The sequence below is a fragment of the Trachurus japonicus genome, chromosome 12 (assembly GCF_045865225.1).
Source record: "Trachurus japonicus isolate A0001 chromosome 12, Traja_1.0".
Lineage (NCBI taxonomy): Eukaryota > Metazoa > Chordata > Actinopteri > Carangiformes > Carangidae > Trachurus > Trachurus japonicus.
The window spans coordinates 4,177,691-4,200,585 of NC_140918.1; the positions used below are offsets into that span (position 1 = coordinate 4,177,691).

A 22,895-nucleotide genomic window follows, 5' to 3' on the forward strand; every position below is an offset into this window, starting at 1 on the left:
CTTCAGTCACTCACATAATGTTTTATTAAAACGCTGTGTGCTCCAGTGTCCGTTCTCCATCGCACACTTTACACAAATATACACACACACACATACACATATACATACATATGCACACACACACACACACACACACGCCGCTGAGACATGATCTAACAAGGTCAAAAGCAGAACTGGAGGGAGGAAGTGGGCGTGAGGGAGGGAGGGAAGGAGGGAGAGCGGGGGAGAGAGGAGAGAGGAGAGGAAGAGGGAAAAGAGGCCGGGTTGTGACAGAGAGAGAGAAAATGAAAAGAACGAGTGAAGACATGAAGAATAACCGAAGGCGGTGGAGGAAGAGGAGGAGGAGGAGGCCAGACGCTCGCTCTGGTTATAGGAACAGACTACAGACTTTGGGAGGACACAGACAACACAAACAGACAACAAACACACACACACACACACACATATAAAAGGTCTGTGTTGTCCGACTGCACCTGAACATCACACGGTTCTGTATTTTCCGTGACGGCTCTCTGGACTTATTTATTTCATCAGCAGCAGCAGTGATGCAGACTAGACGCTGCTGCTCGTGGTGAGAGAGAGGAGAGTGAACTCATGAATCTTTCATTTTCATGTCGTACCATTAAAAGTTACAGCGGTTTAAATGGCCGCCGACCGAGCTCAGTGAGAAACACCTGAAACATTTATCTTCCTGTTTAACCTCAAGACTGGTCCGTGTCAGACCCAGCTGTGGAGGAAACATCTGTCTGCTACTACACACTCGACTCTGTTTCTGTTAAAGCTCCTTCAAAATAAAGGTAGATGTTTGTGTTAAAGCTCCATACAGTATAAAGGTAGATGTTTGTATTAAAGCTCCATACAGTATAAAGGTAGATGTTTGTATTAAAGCTCCATACAGTTTAAAGGTAGATGTTTGTATTAAAGCTCCATACAGTATAAAGGTAGATGTTTGTATTAAAGCTCCATACAGTATAAAGGTAGATGTTTGTATTAAAGCTCCATACAGTATAGTCCATGTGTAGTGTGATTATAAAGCAGCTCTAGGTTCTAAAGTATCAAAGCCTCAGTCCACAGAGAAATGCACACAGCCTGTATTCAGAAACTTAGCCTTAAAACCAGCCGTCAGGACTTCCTGTCACTTTGTGATGTCACAACAAAGCCCCGCCCCCTCACCACCTGGACCCAAACATCCAACACCTTTGCAGGATTTGGTTTCTCTGAGTGTTTTATTCTGAAATCTGCTCTATTTTTTCTTAAAAGATTGTGAATGAGTTTGTACAGATATAACGAGTCAGACTCCCTGTATACTTAATTAATAATTGATTAATTGACCCCCCTCCACTCTATCTTTGATTTGCTCGTGGACGTCACATTGTTTCTTCTGCTGCACCACCTCTGCTCCTCATCATGTTAATCTTCGTGATTTTTCATCACGTTCACGTCTTTGATTTTCACCAGACTTTTCAAAGCTGCGTTCAAAGACGTTTTACTTCACCCAGAGATTCGTCTTCATCTTCTGAAGCATCCACTGCTTCTGTTCTTTAATAATTAATTTGGACTAACAAACTGTTTTTTCTTTTTTATATATATAATTTTGTTAAATTAAATCAACATTTTACAGCAGATTATTATTTTTTTTCTATAGATCATTTTGTTATTATGGATATTGATTTTTTTTTACAATTTCTCCCTGTGGACCTGAACTAAACTGTCTGTGTCGTTGAAGCTTAAACTTGATTTTTAACGACTCGTTAGCATCCGTCTTCCTATAAGAAACATAATATATAATATAACTGCAGAATGGAGCAGAATCTGCATTCAAGATGGATCATGTAGCACCGGGCTCATCCTAATCCAAGTGCTAATCCAAATCCTAATCCCAGCGTTAATCCTAATCTAGCCCATTAAAGTCAAACATCTTTTTTACACAGTGTTTTGCTTTTACTCGAGCAAATTGCAGTAAAAGTGGCTCTCAGAATAATCAGCAGGAAACAAAGATGCTGCAGCTGTTCGTCATTTCAAGAAGCTCTAGTTGACTTTGTGGGCGTGGCCTTGTTTGAGGTGCTGAGGTGTGTCACAATAAAAGCCTGATTTAAATGTGCGGTTTTATTTTGAAAAAAGTCATTTTACTGTAGATTTTGGATGCGTTGGGGTGAGAGGGGGTGTTATGTGATTGTCCAAAGTGTCTTTAATGTGTGTGAAGCTGCTGGATAATATCAATATTTAGTACGGTAGTTCCTGCAGGTCAAAATACTTAGATTACATCATGCTAATATTCCGGTTATGAAAGGGTTATTGACTGCATGTAAACGCATTCAATGAGCCGTCGCCACCGAGCCGACAATGAGTCATCGCCAAGGGGGCAGTTGTCGGTCTGAGAAGTGAAGCTCACTTCCGTGTTCAAAAAACTGCAATCCCCTCTTCTTCCTCTGGGGGCTGGTGTCAGAAAGCAGCATTCTCCATAGACCCCCATGTTAAAATCACCGACTTTCCTCAATAAACATGATCAAAGCCTGGTACCATTAAGTTTTTTAGTCTCAATCGATAGTTTCTACCCCCGCACACACTCTGAGGGGGGTGAATTTTTTTTTAACTCTACCGTTTTACTGTTATTAGGTTAAAATTCTGGCCAATTAGGGCGCGGAAACGTTGAGTGACAGGTCCGAGCAGCTCCGTGGACAGCTGCTTCGAGGCCAGTGGGCGGGTTCTCGGCCGGCCAATCCAACATGGCGCTGTTCAGGCCGCCATATTGGAGTCACAAAAACGACTCCTCAAAACCAATGGGTGACGTCACGGACGCTACGTCCATATTTTTTACAGTCTATGGCCGCGGTGAGCCGACAATTTGCCTACAATGAGCCGATGACACTGAGCTGACAATGAGTTGCCGCCAATGAGCCGACAACGAGCCGATGATGAAATGAGCCGACAACGAGCCGATGATGAAATGAGCCTACAATGAGCCAACAATAAGTGGCCGCCGATGAGCCAACAATGCCCCGATGATGAGCCTCAGGATCAAATCTGCTCTGATCTTAGAACATCAGAACATCACACAGCTGCTGCAGATGTGCCAGATGTTGAAGGTGTTTCTCCTGGATCCAGATGAGGTGGTTTTCAGGTGGAGGAGGGGCGAGGGGGCGTGGTCTTATTTTGTTTTCAGACTTTTGTTTCATACTCGTCCTACCTTCCTGTGAGCTTCTTCTCGCCGGGACACATCTGCAGATCCTCCGACCATCATCATCATCATCATCATCATCATCATCATCATCATCGTCCATCATCATCAGTTGCATCATGCAGCTGCTGCCTTGTGATTGGTTGAGTAACTTGATGATTTGTTCATTTCCCATTAGCGAGCAGCAGCTTCACTAATGAAGAGGCCGCTGAGTGTGTGTGAGTGTCCTGACACTGAGTCGGCTTAAAGTCATGATTCACCCCATCCTGACCACGCACGCACACACACACACACACACACAGACACAGACACACACAGAGCTGTGTCAGTAGGAAGCGTCTTACTCTCCTCTCCCCTGTGGTTAGATGATCTATTCTACTTTCTGCTTTTCCAAGCTCGTCTCACATTTCCTCTTTTCTTCTTTCCTCCTTTTAACTCCTCATCCTCCTCTCCTTTACCTCCCCTCCTCATCCTTCTCCCCTCCTCTTCCCTCCTCCCTCCCCTCCTCTGTCTGGGATGTGTTATCTTGGTGTTGGAGACGTGAGGAAACACCAATCCCAACGTGTGTTATTCACATGTTGTGGTGTGTTCTCAGCGGGCTACAGTGTCCACGCCACATGTGAGATTACATCCAGGTCGGTCTGGACTCTGAAACACAAACATCTGAGAGCTGAACTCAGACGTGAAGACATTTATGAAGAAGACGAAGCAGATTTCAGATTCATTAAAGGGATAGTTCACCCAAAATTGAAATTTCACTCATCATCTCCTCCCCCCTCATGTGGACTAAGGGCTGGGAGAAGTTTCAGAGTCCTCCGTGGCTTCTCTGAGTTACAGGGGGTCTCGGCGTAGCTGCCTATATATAGGTCTATATTTCAAGCTTGTTTGTAGCGGAAGCTCCTTGAAGCTTTAATTTTTTTCGGGACAATTTCGCATTTCGGGGCTTCAATACAAGACGGACATTATATACGAGCAGCATGGAGGTATTTGGATGTTTTTTGGTGTGTCTTTTTGTTACGAAGACAGTTGGTATCCATTTGCAACCGTTAATATGGGCATGTCCATATTAACGGTTGCAAATGGATACCAACCTGTAACTCTGAGAAGGAACGGAGGACTCTGTAACTTCTCCCAGCCCTTAGATAATGAGTGAAATTTCAATTTTGGGTGAACTATCCCTCTAATCAGCTGATTGATTCAACAAATCTGGCTTCAGAACAAACACAGTGGAGAAATCCCACACTGAGATTGGACAGTGAACGCAACAACAACGACGTCATCTTCAGCTTCAAACTACTTGTTTGGTCTCCTCCAGCTGCTCTGAGTGAGCGGCCATCTTGTTTTCAGTTCATCCAGATGTTTCGTCTCATTCCCATGGACACGACGTCTCAGTGACGCTTCAATCTGACGTCTTCAAATTAACTTGGACTCAAGGATGAATCTTAATTAGACTTAGACTTCACAAAACATCCAGCATCTGGAGAACTCCTCTAAGGAACTTTTTCAAATCTGGTAAAAAAATAAAAAACGTTTTGGACTCTGACTCGAGGATAAACTGAGCAGATCATGTTGGTTAATGGGATAGTAGCATTTTTTTTAAAGTGGGGTTGTATGATCTACAAATAGCCCCTAAGTACTTTAATTGCAGTAGAAGACTCTCTGCACTCCTCCCGTTAGCAACGCCAGCCCATAATAGCCCTGCCCAGAGATTTACAACATACCAACTACCAACTCACGTATCCCTCCGCCCAGGGTTAGCGCCCGCCGATCAGCAGTTGGTTAGGTCCAAATAAAAACTGTGTTTTTCCTGCACTTTGAGGGGCTGGGAAAAATTATATTATAGCAAACAATGGAACTGTGTATTTTTTTTCAGGTAAAACCTCTTTTAGGCCGTGAAAATAGGCTGTTTCTTTGGGTCCATTCACAACAATGTATGTTGTAAATCTCTGGGCAGGGCTATTATGGGCTGGCGTTGCTAACGGGAGGAGTGCAGAGAGTCTTCTACTGCAATTAAAGTACTTAGGGGCTATTTGTAGGTCATACAACCCCACTTTTTAAAAAAAATGCTACTATCCCTTTAAAGCACAAAGGTCACTGTGACTCTGAGGAAACAGGAAGTTGCTGGAACTAGTTTGAGTGGCGGAGGGATACGAGCACCATTACAGACTGTGGTTCCAGATGTTTCCCTGAGAACAGCTGGATGACGTTTACATGTCGTATGTAAAAACCATAAAGTGGTTGAACGTCGTCGCGGTCACATGACTCTACAGCTCCGATTGGTTTTACACTCGTTTCTCCTCTCAGTGTAAAGTTGCTGCTGACAGAGTTTCAAGTCCATAAACAGTTAACTATACTTTCAGAAGCCGCTTTGCCACACACACACACACACACACACACACAGACACACACACACACACACACACACAGACAGACACACACACACACACGTCCATATTCACAAACACTCTGTCACGCCTTAGCCTTTCCCTCCAATCAATTTGCGACACTCTTGTCTGAAACATACTTTAATGTTCCACTGCTCTTTCTTCTGCCACTGCTATTTAACACACTTCTATATTATCCTCTTATCTCTCCCTCCCTCCATCCCCGACCCCCCTCACTCCCCCGCCTCCCCCTCCCCCGCCTCCCTCCCCTCTTTCCTCCCCCTCCATCTTGTTTCGTCTTTATCTGCTCTGAGCGTTCGCAGCCTCTGACTGTGGATCTTCTTCATCTCATGCTTCCAGATTCCAGTCGACAGGTGATTGGAGAGAAGCTGCAAAAACAGCCTCAACAACACACACAGCACTGCAAAAGACACACACACACATACAGACACACACACACACAAAGACACACACACATAAACCTCCAGCTGTGTGTGTGTGCGTGCTGCTCATGTACATGTGTGAACATACGTGTGGAGATTGATGTCATGTTCTCCGGTGGAGTTATAGGTCAGATATTGGAAATAATTGAAATGTTACACAACACCTGCATCAACACACTCCCCTGCCTGTGTGTGTCTGTATGTGTGTGTCTGTATGTGTGTGTGTGTGTGTGTGTGTGTGTTTGAGAGAGAGAGAGATATGGAAAGAGAGAGAAAGTGCTTTTGATGTTGCATTGGTTGCAGCTCTCCTGCTTTGACCATGTTTGTACTTGTGTTGTGTTAATCTGAGAGAGCAGAACCCAATTTACAGAGCTGCGAGTCTATTTCACAGCTGTTTGACCACGCACACACACAGACACACACACACACACAGAGACACACACTCACAGACACACACACACACACACACACAGACTCACCCACACTCGCATAAAGTGTAAATGACGATGTATTGCTCGGGGCTTCTGACATTTAAACACTCCTCAGAAACGTGTGTGAAGTCGCCACCGAGTCAGAGAAAGAGTGTGTGTGTGTGTGTGTGTGTGTGTGTGTGTTTGTGTGCGTCGTGTCAGTGTGTGTGTGTGTGTGTGTGTGTGTGTGTGTGTGTTGTTTGTTGTTGCAGCAGGTCTAATGTGCTGTGACCAATCAGAGAGCTGCTGATGGAGAGACGGAGAGCGAGAGAGAGACAGAGAGAGGTGGACGAGTGAAACCTGCTGAAACAACTTTAGGTTCAATCGATGCAACGTCTCAGTGTCAGTGTGTGTGTGTGTGTGTGTGTGTGTGTGTGTTTCGGTCCAGGAGAAGATGAATGATGATTTGAGTCATAATAAGAAGTTCTCCTTCAACATTAGATGAGGCCCTGTTGTCATGGTAACGGCATAAACAGCTGTATCTGCTGCCAGAGGAGACAGTTCTTCTTACATCCCGACGTTCACTCAGTAAATTATGTTTGTAAATCGCAGCGACGGTCGAAGCGATTTTAGGCAAAATTAGGCAAATTGAAAGTGAAAGCCGTAACACATATGGTTGATTTGTTATGGATTTTCAAAGTTATTAAATTTAGAGGACTAGTTTTGTGTTTCTATCTGGCATTTTGATATGTCATCATCATCATCATCCTTGCTGGCACCAACAACCAGCTCCTAACTCACTGAGCTAATTGTCTGGAGGTGAAATCTGCTGTGTGTGGCTTCTCAAAGAGACTCAGGGAGTCACCGACCAGAGATTCGTCTTCATCTTCTGAAGCATCCACTGCTTCTGTTCTTTAATAATTAATTTGGACTGACAAACTGTTTTTTCTTTTTTATATATATAATTTTGTTAAATTAAATCAACATTTTACAGCAGATTATAATTTTTTTTCTATAGATCATTTTGTTATTATGGAGTTGTCAAAATGTCAGAAATTCTGTTATCTAAACAAAAATCTGATAATATATAAATTGCATCTAGACAGCATGGAAATGTTGGTGATTTGTTTTTAGCAATAAGTGTTTTGCTTCTTAAGAGAAAATCTGATGTTTAGAAATACCACTCTTACATTGACTGCAGTTGTTCCCATGAGAGCAGAATTCAAAATGTTCTAGAAAATTCAGTTTTTGAGATAAAATTCTGATATTTGCCAAACTTCATCAACCATGACTCCAAAATATTGTCAGTTTTTTTTTCCAGGAAGATTGAAAATGTATTTATCAACTATTTGATGGTATATGTTTACAGTCAAACGTTTTCATGCACTGTAGGCTCAATTTTTGATAAATCAAAAATCTGTGTGGATCGTTTGTGGAGGACAGTCTGAAGATGTTCTCCAGCAAGTTTGGTGACAATTGAGAAAAAATTGTGGGAGCAGATAAGTTTTATAAGTTTTACAGTTTTTGAAAATAACAGAGTGATGGACTTCATAATTTGTAATGAGTTTAAGTGGACAAAAGTTTCAGCAGTATTGAGGCGACATTTTGGTGAAAGTTGCAAAACTGTGGCATGTACCGTTGGTTTGGTAGAAATTTTTAAAGTTTTTAAATTTAAGAAGAAGAAGACTGAGGAAAACAACAGGGTCCCTTATACAAACAGAAGAAACAAAGAAAATGAGTAAATATTGATCAGTAAAATTAACAGCTGATATTTCATGTTTCATTAACAAGTGAATTTGGTTCATTTAACCGTGTGTAGCTTTCTGAAGCGAAGAGATGTTATGTTCGTTTTTCTCTATGAGAATCTGTATCATTTATCATGATTCATCATCATACATTATTCGAGAACAAGAATCAGTTTATTGACTAAGAAGTGCTTCTGTAAAGCTTCAGTGCACATCAGTTCATACACTCATAAGTAAAACTATCAATGAATAAAAGAAGAATAAGAACGTTTGTAGAAGATCAGTCAGTGCAGATAATCTGATCTTTATTCAGTTTGTACATGGACTCTAACTGGAATTTAAAGTCCTGATTAAAGAAAGATGTTTTTTCTCTCTCAATGATTTGAGTTATTTTATCAATAAAATGTCAAAAGATTGTTAAAAATCTCTATAGATATTCACTTTTTGACACATTTTTTTCCTACATTACTCACAACTATTGACTATTTGTCTTTAAAGGTTAACGCTACCGTTAGCTCAACGCGCTGCAGCCACTGAACCGTTGTGTTGTTGTTTTACATGAACATGTTCAGATGTTTGTTGAGTTGTAGCAGTTGTAGCAAAATCAGTTGTTAATGTTTTAACCCAACAACACAAACACACAGACGCTGCTCAGACAAACTGTGTGTGAGGAGACGATCAGACCTCACATCGTCACCAAGAGTCGACTCTCACACTTACTATGTCTGATCTCAATCATTTGAGCCAACACCAATTCGTTCAAATGGTTTCGACTCATCTGTATGAAAATATCTGGATGAAACTAACAGAAATGTCAGATTTCATCACCGTTTCATCGTCACTTTCCTCTTTTAAAGGGATAGTTCAACATTTTGTCAAATTGGCCCATTGCCATAATCCCTATAGTCGTAGCAGTAGGTTCGTTACCTTTAATTGTCGGTGCAAGCTATTTTTAGAACGGCGGAGCAGAGCCGTGAGCTGCTCAGAGCTACGCTACGGAGGCTCATTATGGGATTTCTTGGTTTCCCTCATCAAACTCATCAAATACACAATCCAACAACTCCACAACGCTCTGGTGGACAAGTTGTGACCTGCACATTCACCACGCTATGAGATAATAACACAACGTTACCACACAGAGTTGTTTTAGAGGGAAATACAGAGACTGTTTGATGAAAAACTGTCCCTGAAGGCAACGCGCATCAGCGATTTTGCATGAATTTCCCTCTAAAACAACTCTGTCTGGTAACGTTGTGTTATTATCTCATAGCGTGGTGAATGTGCAGGTCACAACTTGTCCACCAGAGCGTTGTGGAGTTGTTGGATTGTGTATTTGATGAGTTTGATGAGGGGAAACCAAGAAATCCCATGAGCCTCCGTAGCGTAGCTCTGAGCAGCTCACGGCTCTGCTCCGCCGTTCTAAAAATAGCTTGCACCGACAATTAAAGGTAACGAACCTACTGTTATGACTATAGGGATTATGGCAATGGGCCAATTTGCCAAAATGTTGAACTATCCCTTTACTGACATCTTCCCTCTTCTCCCTTCTCCATCTTATAGAGCCCTATAATAAAGAGTGTGTTTGATTTATTGTCCTGGACGACGACCACACACACACACACACACACACACACGTCAGGAAACAGGAGTGTGTGTGACGTGTTCACATGTTCAATTCAAACTAATTGAAACCAGTCGTCACTGAAATCTGATCAAGCCAAACGTCTGAGTGATGAGGAGGAGAACGAGGCGGCTCGTTCGGAATTTTTGGAGGGAAAACAGGTTTTTATGAAAGGGTCGCTTCACACACACACATACACACACACTGGCACAGACACACACACACACTGCTGTAATTACAAAGACACACATTCATCCGTGCATTCACAGATGGAGTCATCCAGTTCATCTAAATCAGCGGGGACTCCCCTCCTCCTCTTCCTCCTCTTCCCCCAAGAGACGATCACTCACTGCTGCTGCTGCCACCTTGATAAGTGTGTGTGACAGTCTTCTCTAAACACACACACACACACACACACACACAGAGAGAGAGACACACACACTTTACCTGAGATGATGGACGCGTGTCTGTATTCCTCTGAGAAATGGATCGGCTCGTACGGAGACGTCTCATAAAACTCTTCCCCTGAAACACAAGAGAAAACACAAGTGTTCAGTCAGTGCACACACACACACAGACACACACACACACAGGCTACACACACATACACACACACAGGCTACACACACATACACACACACACAGACACACACACAGGCTACACACAGACACACACAGATACACACACACTTTGCCTGTGCTGCCAGGTACACACCTGACCATCTGGCTCCACCTGGAAACTACCTTCAAAGTCAAATTGTCCGTGCTGCCGTGTTGTAAAAAGCTTCCAGCAGCAGGAAGGAACCCACTTTTATTTTTACCTCCAAAAATAAAATAAAAAAATAAAAAAACCCAGAGTGCATCGCTGCAGGGAGTCGACCAGACGTTCGCTCATTATTTTACATCCACACTATTATTCTAATTTTCTGGACACTCGACTCGACAGCTGAAAACAACCCTCAGACTCCATCACACACAGCTTCACTCCTTCCTGCTCCTTGAAGTCACTCAGACTTTTATCTTCAGTCAGACCTGAACTGTCTGAGGACGACGAGGACGAGGAACGACATCATCATCATCGTCCTCGTCCTCGTCTCAGATGTCCGTCACCTCTGATCCTCCGTAAAGACGCCACAGAACAAAAGAGGATCAGAGCCTCAGAAGCTGCAGGAGCTGGTTTCTGTTTTATCAGAGTCTCAGTGAGTCAGTGGAGAGAAGAACAACGTGTGTTTGTCTTTAATAAGAGCAGCAAATGAACACAGGCTTTATATTAGTGACTCTTCTGAAGAAAACTGTCGAGGTATAAACCAGAAACCAGAAACCTGAACATGAGAACACACCGAGATAAACAAACCTGCACGATGACGTCATAGTGACATCACATTGATCAGTTATATAAATAAAACTACATCGTTTTCCCAAAATCAACGTCTTCTGGATCAAGATCAAACCAAATATTAGAGAAAATATGAAATCAATACTTGACAACTCAATTTCCTGGATTTGATATTCACCAAATGAGACTCTGCTCACTCTTTTTTTTCTTCTTTTTTTTGGATTTACAGTTATGAAAACAAGCAAATCCTTATGTTTATAAGTTGAAGTTGTATTTAATTAAATTTTTAAATCATCATTCATGTCCGACAAAGTACTTTATGGTCAAAATAATTGAAGATAAGCAATTAAAAAATGACAAAATGGTTTAAGTGACCAATTATGGGTAACACTTTATAATAAGTACACACTATTAAGCATTAGTTAAGCATTAATAAATACTGAATTATTCATTTATAACTCATGAATACTATATTAATATGTAGTTTATGAATACAGTTAAAAATGTTTTACTCATCATTGATAAGCCCTAACTGTATTCATAATCTACATACTAATGAGTATTCATGCATAATAAATGAAGAAGTCAGTATTTATTAATGCTTAACTAATGATTAACAGTTTGTACTTATTATAAAGTGATACCCAAGTATTTAATAATGCATAACTAAAGCTTAATAGTGCATAGTTATTACAAAGTGTTACAATTATTATTAAAATATATATAAAGAAGTGCACGATGGAAAATAACACACAAGATAATTTTCCATTTAGTTATACAACAAAAGATGTCTATAAAATACAAATGTGAATAAAAATGTTCATTATTTAATTTGCTTTAAAACTTCTGTGCCATCAAACTATGTCATGATCTCCATAGTGACCTGAGCTCTGAGACACAATAAACTACAATAAATGACACAATCAAACCTAAAATAGAAATAAAAACCATGAAATATAAAAAAAAAAAACACCGGCAACAGATTCTCCATCTGAAACAACAACAAACAGCCTCTCGTCACTTTCACTCTCACACTCATTTGTGTGTTAAACATCATCATCGTTGTCGTCTTCGTCGTTCCTCATGTTCTCTGAGCTTCACTGCAACTTTGTGTTTGACTGCCAGAAAAAACGGAAAAAAACGCATCACGGCCGAGAGACAAAAGTAAATGAGCTCAATTTGTCTGACTCTGAGTCTTCAAACCTCTTTGGCTTCACTTTGTTTCAGCCTCTTCTCTCTCTCTCTCTGTCCCTCCCTCTCACTTGTTGTTTTCCAGGTCACAAACTCGGGTGGAAAATGTTGTTCACAGTCTGTTCTGCTGCTTTAAATGACATCTCTCACCGGCAGCCATGATAACAAGAGGCGTCTGCTGCACTTTACATGAACCTCACTGAAGTGAAGGGAAGCTGCTGCTCAGCTTGATGCACGATTACAACTACATACAGTACAAAGGCAGATGTTTTTACACTGCAGGTGAATAGGGTAAAAAATTTAAATAACAGATATCACCATGAAACTTCCCAAGTTTATCACCTACAATAAGATAAATATTTTTTGTATTACAAGTTTTGTCAAATTCTATGTTTAAATATGTAAATTAGGCAATATCTGATGAAATATGCGCTAATTTGCATACATTTCCAGAACCAAAATGTGAACAATGGATAAAGCCTCTTTCAAAATTCTTGTTTTATTTTGTTGACATATTAAAGACAGAAGTTTTTACAGAGGAGGATTTTGGATATCTCTTTTTATCACTCTGTAAATGAGAAAATACTGTCACAAGCCCTAAAAAAAAAATCCAATTTTGCCATGTTTTTAGGAATAAAATGTTGTATAAATCAGGCTGTGAATGATATATCAACAAACCCCTCTGTAAAAACCTTCAGAATATAGACAGGAATAAAACTGGAAGGTTTGGTGTCTGTAAGTGCTGTTGAAGTGGAGATTTCTGTCTCAGAGTCTGAGGAAAATCTACCGACAAAACAGACAAAATGAAGTAAAACAACCACCTAAATGTGGATTTTCTAACATTTCTTTTGACTTTTCTGAAAGAATACATGTTAGAAAGAAAAATAGCCCAAAATCTCAAAATTGATCAGTGAATGAAAAAACTGTGTTTTTGCCTGTAATGTCTCGCCTTTTAAAGCCCCTTCAAAATAAAGGTGTTTCTCTCTAACTCTATCCAACATAAAACGCTGTCTGAAGTCAAACCACATTAATATTATTTTAACTGTACATGATAAAAGATCAGAGGGAGTAAAAATCTTCAGAGTTATTGATTGACACATCAGAGCGGCTGCTCCGTCTTCCCTCAGTGACTCAGATAGATCCAACAGAACAGTTTGACTTCGGAGACACAGAACACAATGATTCATGGTCTCATCTGAAAAAATCAATAAAGAACATTGATGAATGGCGACTGTGGCGTCAAAGTTAAACTCATATAAAGCAGTAATATCCAGAGCCGGTTCAGACCTCCATGGGGCCCTAGGCAAAATTTTGCTAAGGGGCCCTCCTAACTGAACTCCACTCGCACCTGACACCCAGTGCTTCCGCGCATCCCCCCTTTAAACATAGGCTATTGCACTGTTGGTCTAACTAAGAATAAATTCAGAACAAATCAAATTGTGTGTGAACAAACAATCATACAGTCTTAAATGTTGGGCATGTAAACATGTTAATGTTTGTAATAACTCACCATTAAATAAAAGTAAAATATAGATACGGCTACTATTAATTCAGCTCCATAAAATTGGCTGCACTCTACTTTCATTTACTTCAAATGTAGGTTTAAAAAAATGTAGGTAATTATTTAAATTATTATTTATTATATATTATTACCATTGTCATAATAGTTCACAAGTTTTATTTATTCACTAATCTGCATCTACAATTTAGCTATTCAGGCAAACAAAATTCAATCTTAGTCAATATTTATCCATTACTTTCCATTTTGTATGAGTGCAGTTGTAACTACACTACAAATAAAATTATAGAAGCCAGCAAGACGCACACAGAGACCGGGGTTCACCCAGGGCTCACCGCTCTGTTAATGCAGGTCAAACACGGACTAGTCCCTCCCACTCTCCCACCCGGAGAGGAGAGTTACCTGACTGCTGTTCCTGCAGGTCATTGTCAGCTGTTTCTTCCTCCTTTTTTCATTCCCCGAGGGATAACTCCGCTTCATCGTGACGTTTTTAACGCTGTCTTGCTAGGCTGGATCAGGCTGTATGCGCTGGGAATCTGGCACACCTGCGCGACGGACGGTCACGTCGTCAGGTTTTTTTTTTTTTTTTTCTTCCCCGCGGGGCCTCTATCAGTTTGCGGGGCCCTACGCAACGTGCGTAGTGTGCGTATTGGGTGAACCGGTACTGGTAATATCCTTCTAAACAAACTACAGCATCAGAGGTTCAGCTGGTTCAGAAGCATCATGTACAACCGGAGGTGATATCAAACATCAAATATGGCGTCCCTCAGGGATCCATCATAGGTCCTCCGCTCTTTATTCTGTTTCTCCTCCTTCTCCTGCAGAACTTTTATAAAGTTTCACTCTCTGGTTAGACATTTATTCTCAGTCACATTCACTTTCAGAATAACTCAAATAAGGAGCTGATTTAAGTGGATAAAATGAAATAAATGATCAATTATAAGAAAAAAGGTAACTACACACTGAGAGAGCGATGTCTGTTAATTTCTCTCTTCAACTCTACACTCAGACATGATGAAGTGAAGCTCATCAGATCATAATGCTATATATATATATATATATATATATACTTATATATGTAGCTCTGGAAAAAAATCAAGAGACCACTCCCAAAATGATCAGTTTCTCTGGTTTTACAATTTATAGGTATGTGTTTGAGTAAAATTTAATTAAAAATGAACTACCGACAACATTTCTCCCAAAATTGAAATGAAAATATTGTCATTTAGAGCTTTTATTGGCTGAAAATGACTAAACTAGTCTAGATAACAAAAAATATCAAGTCTTCTCAGACCTTGAATAATAATAATGCAAACAAAACATGTTCATATTTATTCCTAAACAACACAGCAAGATTATTTTAACTCAGGAAGAGTTTATCAATCAGTTTTTGTGGGATAATGTCAATGTTTTAATCCCACCTGTGGTTTTTATAATCTTCCTATAAAATCAGATGTGGTTCAGGTGATGACCTCATCAGAGTCTCATTAAGTAGAATGAGTTGTGTTTGTGTTGGTATTTAAAAAAGAAAAGAAAAGAATGACTGCCATACATGTAGAGATGCTTTTAAAGGGATAGTTCACCCAAAATTGAAATTGCATTACCTACTCCCCCTCATGTGGACTAAGGGCTGGGAGAAGTTTCAGAGTCCTCCGTGGCTTCTCTGAGTTACAGGGGGTCTCGGCGTAGCAGTGCATGTCCATATAACGGTTGCAAATGGATACCAACTGTCTTCGTAACAAAAATACACACCAAAAAACATCCAAATACCTCCATGCTGCTCGTATGTAATGTCCGTCTTGTATTGAAGCCCCGAAATGCGAAATTTTCCCGAAAAAAAATAAATAAGTCTATATTTCAAGCTTGTTTGTAGCGGAAGCTGTTTGTTTGTTTGCTGATGTTTTTTGGTGTGTCTTTTTGGACAAAGAAAAGTTAGCTCCGTTCGCAACCGTCATATGGACATGCAGTGCTGCACGGAGCCCCGCTGTAACTCAGAGAAGGCACGGAGGACTCTGAAACTTCTCCCAGCCCTTAGTCGACATGAGAGTGAGTAGATAATGAGTGAAATTTGAATTTTGGGTGAACTATCCCTTTAAGAAACATTTGTGAAAGTGGTCTCTTGTTTTTTATATATATATACACTGTATATAGGCTACACATGTTGAAATGCTCCTATAATGATTCGTATGTGTTATATGATGATCCACAGCCCAGCGTCTCCTTCACAGTGACTGTTTTCAGAGCGATGTTGAGCTGAAGCGCAGTAAATGGACACATTATTCCCCGTCGACCTTCTCTCACTCACAAGAGCAGAGAAAACTTCTTGTAAAGCAGAGCTGAGTGTAAACTGAGCTGCAGCGATGTGGTGACGTTCCACTGCTGAATCAGATGTAGAGAATGTGTCTGTGTGTCTCTCTTATAAAGCAGCTGTTGTTATTCAAGTGCTGTGGGTCTGAACTCTGTGTGAAGCTGAAGGCTGAGTGTGAATATAAGCTCTGTGCACCACTATCAGAAAGTGTTTAATCTGCAGCACAAAGTAAATACAAGCAAAGGTGAAAAAGAGAAATATGTCTAAACTGAATCTGGATAAAAGTTATGACCTGGGAAGAATTTAAGATGGCTCTCCTCTTCGTCTGTGGTTTATTCTAAAAAAAAAAACTAGGCTCCGAGCCTCTCTTCTGATAGGCTGACTTGTTTTCTGAGTGATCCAATAAAAAAAATGGAGAAGATGTCAGAATAAACCAAAGTTGTTGGATGGTGGATGAGTCCACGGCTGGTTTCAAGGCTCAGTTTCTGAATACAGGCTGTGTGCATTTCTCTGTGGACTGAGGCTTTGATACTTTCACAGTATTAATATAGAACCTAGAGCTGCTTTATAATCACACTACACATGGACATCTACCTTTATACTGTATGGAGCTTTAATACAAACATCTACCTTTATACTGTATGGAGCTTTAACACAAACATCTACCTTTATACTGTATGGAGCTTTAACACAAACATCTACCTTTATACTGTATGGAGCTTTAATACAAACATCTACCTTTATACTGTATGGAGCTTTAATACAAACATCTACCTTTATACTGTATGGAGCTTTAACACAAACATCTACCTTTATTTTCAAGTAGCTTTAATACAAACGTCTACCTTTATTTTGAAGGATCTACCTTTATTCTGTATGGAGCTTTAATAAAACAGACAACAGGACATTAGATTTTTAAGTTGCAGAATTACAAATGTCAGTTTTACCCCCAAACCTGAACCGTCCTACAAACTGAACCCTTAACAACAGGAGATGTAAATGAGCTGCATCAGACCTCAGTCCCCTCATTGTCTCTGTTGTTGTTGTCTGTTGTTGTTGTTGTGCTGCAGTGAGAAGACAAACAACAGGAGGAAGCAGCTAAATGTCACTTCAGGACAACGGAGCGACAGCAGGAGGAGACAGTGGGAGCTCATCCTCCTCCTCATCCTCATCCTCAGCAGCAGCAGCAGCTCCAGCTCCTCTCACACCGACAGGAAACGGGCTGAGAGACGCTGCAGGCTGCAGACCGGCCTCACACCTCACAGGCTGTGATGTCACATGTACAGTCAGAGAGTTACTGTAGCTTCACACACACAGAAAACCTCTCGAAACATGAAGTATGGTGTGAACGTGACACTGCAGCTTCACTGGTTTCTATATAAGTGACCTGATCCATCAAAATGATCACAGTGACCCAAATTTTAAAGTTGAGATTTTGGTATCAATGGAAAGATTAGAAAATAAGCTTTAAAATGATACCCTAGTCAAAGTCATACACTTGATGGTTTTCAAGATGTGACCATTTGAATTACGATCTTTCACTCTCTTATTCCGTTCTAAAACCTGAGAAAACTGCATTTAAAGTTTTGCTAGTGACTCTGGCATCTGTTCCTGTACCACGTGATTACACACACCCTTCCTACGGTCCCTTGTTGTCATAGAGGCACCATTCAATGACCGTCGGAAAGCAGGGAATCTCACAATTCAGATGCTTTTTACAGCTCGTCTCTATCATAAATGGTTCAGAAGTTGTCATGTTTTGTTGATGTTTTGTAAAACATGTGCAAGCGTTGTGTCGAAGCTACGTTCGGTTTAGCATCGATGCTACGTTCGATTAGCGTCGATGCTACTCGATTTAGCATCTGTTTCTTACCCGTCCCTTCTTGTCATAGAGGCACCATTCAATGACCGTCGGAAAGCGGAGAATCCCGCGATTCAGATGCAGTTTACAGCTCGTCTCTATCATGAACGGTTCAGAAGATATTTCATGTTTTGCACCGAAGCAACACTCATTTTCAGAGGGTTTAAGTTGCAAGTCAACTTTAATCATCATTTATGTACCTTTTCTCAATTATCTGGACTGTGAAACTTTGGAAGATTGTTTTTGAATGTCATTGCTTTGAAAAAAAAAATTTGAGGGGTGGTGTTTAGCTCAGTTGGTAAAGCACCCACCCCATGTGTTGAGGCTACAGTCCTCACTGCAGGCGGCCCCATTGAGCGGCCCTATCCTGCGTGTCATTCCCCCCTCTCTGCCTCCCATTTCCTGTCTCTCTCTGAACTGTCCAATCCATTAAAAGGCGAAAAAGCCCCTTAAAAAAATGGGTTTTCCACGTTATCAGCTGACTATCTAAAAATAGAATGTTGCGACGTCCGACTCATTTTGATGGAACGGGTCACATATTTCAAAATAAAAGTCTCTCTGTTGTGTTCAGTGTCCAGTCTGTTCGACGGGAAATAATGGGACACACTGGCAGTGGTGGACAGTAACGGAGTAAATTTACTTGAGTAGGCTACTGTACTTAAGTACATATCCAGAGGATTTGTACTTTACTTGAGTATTAGATTTCTTTGGTACTTATTACTCTTACTTGAATACATTTCCAAGACAACTCAAGTTAATTTCTAGGAAGGCTGAAAAGTACTCGTTACTTTCAGATCTGCTCTTTTTTTTTTTCTATTGGACACAAGCTGTGTTTGTCAAAGAAGGAAACCCTAACCCCTAAAAGCAGCACATCAGTGCAGCTGCTTTCAAAGAGTTCATTCTCAGAAACAAGAGTTAAAAGCTCCTTAAACCAGCACTAAGGAACTTTTCAACCTTCATAAAATATTTTCATAACTTTTGTGATGATCCATCGACATACAACAAGTTGAATGACACCTCTGTCGTGGTCTGAGGGGGTCTGTATCATTATGGTCTGTATCTCTTTCTCTGGCACTAAGCAGCTTTGAGGAGCATGGTAGGAACCCGGCTCTCACTTTGCTTTCACTTTCACTTTTGCGAGTCACAACAAGGAGGGAACAGGCAAAACAGCACTTTAGCAATGGATTATGTTTGTGTTTTCACTTTGAAATGATCCACTGGAAACAGAAACTTAGTTTTGATGTCTTCTGTTAATTTTAATGCAGGATATTTACAGGGCTTCACGCTAGTGTTCATGGGAAATGGAGTCTTCCTTCAGGCAAAACACTACCGCTTTGGTCCGCAGGCGCCGCCAAACTCAACCAAAACTGAAAGTTCTTTAGTACTGCTTTAAATTCATTTAGAAAAAATTACAGTCATTTATTGATGTAAAAAATACTCTCACTCTTACTTTTACTTAAAGTACCTTTTAAAAGCAAGTACTTTTTTACTCCTACTCAAGTAACATGTCGACTGAGCTACTTTTACTTGTAACAGAGTAAATTTTGACCAGTAGTATTTGTACTCTTACTCAAGTACTGGGGTACTGAGAGTACTCTGTCCATCTCTGCACACTGGGGATGGGACATAATGGGACAAGACAGGATGGGACAAGATGAGACAGGATGGGACGGAGCAGAAAAAGACAAGACAAGATCAGATGTGAGAGGACACGTTGGGACACTGAGACATTAAACCTTCACAGTTTGTTTTCACCTGTCAGTCCTGTGATGTCATCAGAAGAGGACGTTCCCTCCCTGCCTGAGGACAAACCGCATTGTCCTTTTCTTTCTTTTATTTTTTTTATTGTGATGTGTTTTCTCCTCTCACAGTTTCACCTTAGAGACTTTAAAAATAAACTTTACTCACTAAGACAGACTGAACGCCGTTGACGCATGAGCTTAGCGTTGCTGATCAAAGAGCTTGTTTCCCCTTTTCCTTTTCTTTTTTCTTTCCTTTCTTTTTTTTCTTTTTTTTTTTACCTTGAACAGGAAATGGTCGAAGGATTACGGTCGACTGCTCCCAGCACCAACACTTCCCTTTATCCTGCAGGTAAACACTCAGCACAGAGAAGCTTATTCACGCTGCATTCACACAGGCAGCGTGACATTTCCATTGGCAGCTTTGGGGAACGCACAAACCGCCATCATCACCAACAACTAACAACCAACAACAACTAACAACAACTCCTGCTCATCTGGTGTCTCATCTTTATAATCAGAGCACCAGAAATGAAATAAAAATGAAATAAAATGTTAAAATGTCGACTGTTTCAACTCTCCTCCACCCCCCCTCAGCGTTTAGCGGCGTCGTTCCTCCTCCGGCTCGACTCCCGTCTTACAGAGCTGAGATCATCTCATCGTGTCCTGAGGAGTTTGGACTCATTTACTCCCAAACAGAGAGAGAGGGAGAGAGGGATAGAACAGAAGAGAGACAGAGAAAGTGTCTGATATTACAGGAGGAGGAGGAGAGGAGACATGAAGGGACGGATGGAGGGATGAGACCATTGCTTGTCGACGTCAACATGAACCTGTTATTAGCCACGTTCACATGTAATCATTCTGATCGGCAATTCCAACTTCACTAAATAAATTGATCCGATTAAAACGTGCATGTACGTGCATCAAGCAGTTAATCAGAATAAATTCAATCAATCATCATTTATTTGTCATTGCCATAAATAACAACGAAATTCCGTTGGAGCATACAACCTTACATAGTGAAATTCTTGGTCAAACAGTTTCTTCTGGGGCGGTGTTTAGCTCAGTTGGTAGAGCACCCGCCCCATGTGTAGAGGCTATAGTCCTCGCTGCAGGCGGCCCCGGTTCGAGTCCCGTGTCGGACGGCCCTATCCTGCGTGTCATTTCCCCCCCCTCTCTGCCTCCCATTTCCTGTCACACTCTGAACTGTCCTATCTAATAATAAAAAAGGCATGAAAAAGCCAAAAAAAAATACTTAAAAAAAAAAAAAAACAGTTTCTTCTAATGTTGCAGCTGCAGTAGTTGGTAGGCTATATGCTATATAATATAGTGCCTGTTCTCTTTCTTGCCCTCTGAGATTACTGTTTTGGTTTTTGTATGTTTTGCTATATTTCTTTCCCCTTGTATGTATATATTTATTGATTCTTAATTGTATTGTACAAGTGGTGTATCATGTCTTGTGTTATAGGCTATGTTTGTCTGCGTCTACTGTATGATTGTATCTGTATTAGTTGTTTTTGTTCTACTTTTTCCTTGATGTACCTGGAAGAATATAATAGTTAACCTTGACTGAATGTTTGGACTCCAGGAAGAATAGCCATGCTAATGTGCTGGTGCTAATGGAGATCCAATAAATGAAATTAAATGAAATGAAATTCACTGTGACATGCGCAGTGAAGCTTTGTTGGTCAGATTAGTTGAAAACAGAAGAAGAAGATTTACAAGCCTCTAATTACCTGATAACGCCAAGAAATATCCTAGAAATAACAGTCAATTTCATAGTAATGTCATGTTTTTCATGAAGGCTAAAGTTTACATGCTTTTCATGCTTTGAATTTTTAGGGAAGGCCAGAATCTTTCTCCACCAAGTCCTTGCAATTGTCAATTACAATTGATTATTTCAGGGCTTTTCCTTTTCTTTTTTTAACAGTACAAATATTTATTTTCTTTTAAAAAACACAATAAATAAGACAAGACACAATCTTGTTCTTTTTAGTTGTAACAAAACAAAACAAAAAACACAAATTTACCATTTAAAACCCATCACCAAAACAAAAACTCTTCTAAGTAAAAACATACATGCACGATAAAGATTAAAAAGAAATAAAATAAACATGATATAAACACATCATTAAACAGGTAAAATTCACTCTGAGACGCTATTTCCAGTTGCGGCACCTCATCATGCAAGGACTCTTCAACACTCAGCTCTCTGCAGGAACACAATATCCTCAGCTGTGATTTCTTCTCCTCAACTCTCCTCGTGCTCCTCGGTGTCACAAACACAACTACAAACTGTCTCGTACCTGAAGACCCTCTCCCACGTCTTTACACTTCATTCTCAGCTTCTGCCAATTTATTTTATGGATCTCATCCTCTCCTTTTAGAAGGTTCACCTTCTTCTCTGCTGTGACCTTTAACAACAATGACATTGCCACCACTTTAAAGGCCTCTTGTCACGCCTTGATCCAAAACACTATACGCTGCTATTTGTAGTCCCCTACTGCACCATCGTTGCATCATTTTGTCCAAGCAAAAAGAGGATGAGGAGGAAGAGAAAGAACGCAAAGATCACCACAAAGGACAGCGACGATCCAAACAATAGCAGTCAATTTCATAGAAAAGTCGAGAAATGAAGCCAAATAGCGATTGATTGCATAGAAATCGCCCAGAAATATTGGTCAATTTCAACGACTTGGTGGTCGCCTTTCCCAAAAAACTTGAGTCTTTATGGAAAACATGACATTACTATGAAATTGACCGTTATTTCTTGGCTATTTCTTGACATTATCACGTAATTAGCAGCCTGTGAATTAAAGGGTTGCCCAAAAATGTAAGGTAGCCTACAGTCAATTCATTTTTAATGCAAATGAATATCGGTCCTATAGTATAATTACCAATTATCAGTTTCCTTGATCACTGATAATCAGTTTTGTTCCTATAAAAGAAAAAACATATTGGTCGATCCCTAGTGTGCTGTCTCCATGGAGACGGACACAGACAGAAACAGAAACAGAAACAATATTTTTTCTGATCACACTCTGATTCTCCTCTCAGAAACTTTTCTCTCCAAAAATTCACTCAGACCCTAAAAAACCTCCTCTGATGGAAAAAAAAAAAAAAAACCTGAACAATAACAGAAGAATGTGACCTCACACAG

General features: G+C 40.4%; 1 protein-coding gene across 1 annotated transcript in view; it reads right to left on the reverse strand.

The window, feature by feature from the left end:
• Positions 1-22,895, reverse strand: part of gfra2b (GDNF family receptor alpha 2b) — a 119,209-nt gene that overhangs the window by 57,088 nt on the left and 39,226 nt on the right. Inside the window, exon 3 of the mRNA XM_085792643.1 lies at positions 10,229-10,306. Coding sequence (XP_085648769.1) covers positions 10,229-10,306 — 78 coding nt within the window. The remainder of the gene's footprint in view (positions 1-10,228; positions 10,307-22,895) is intronic.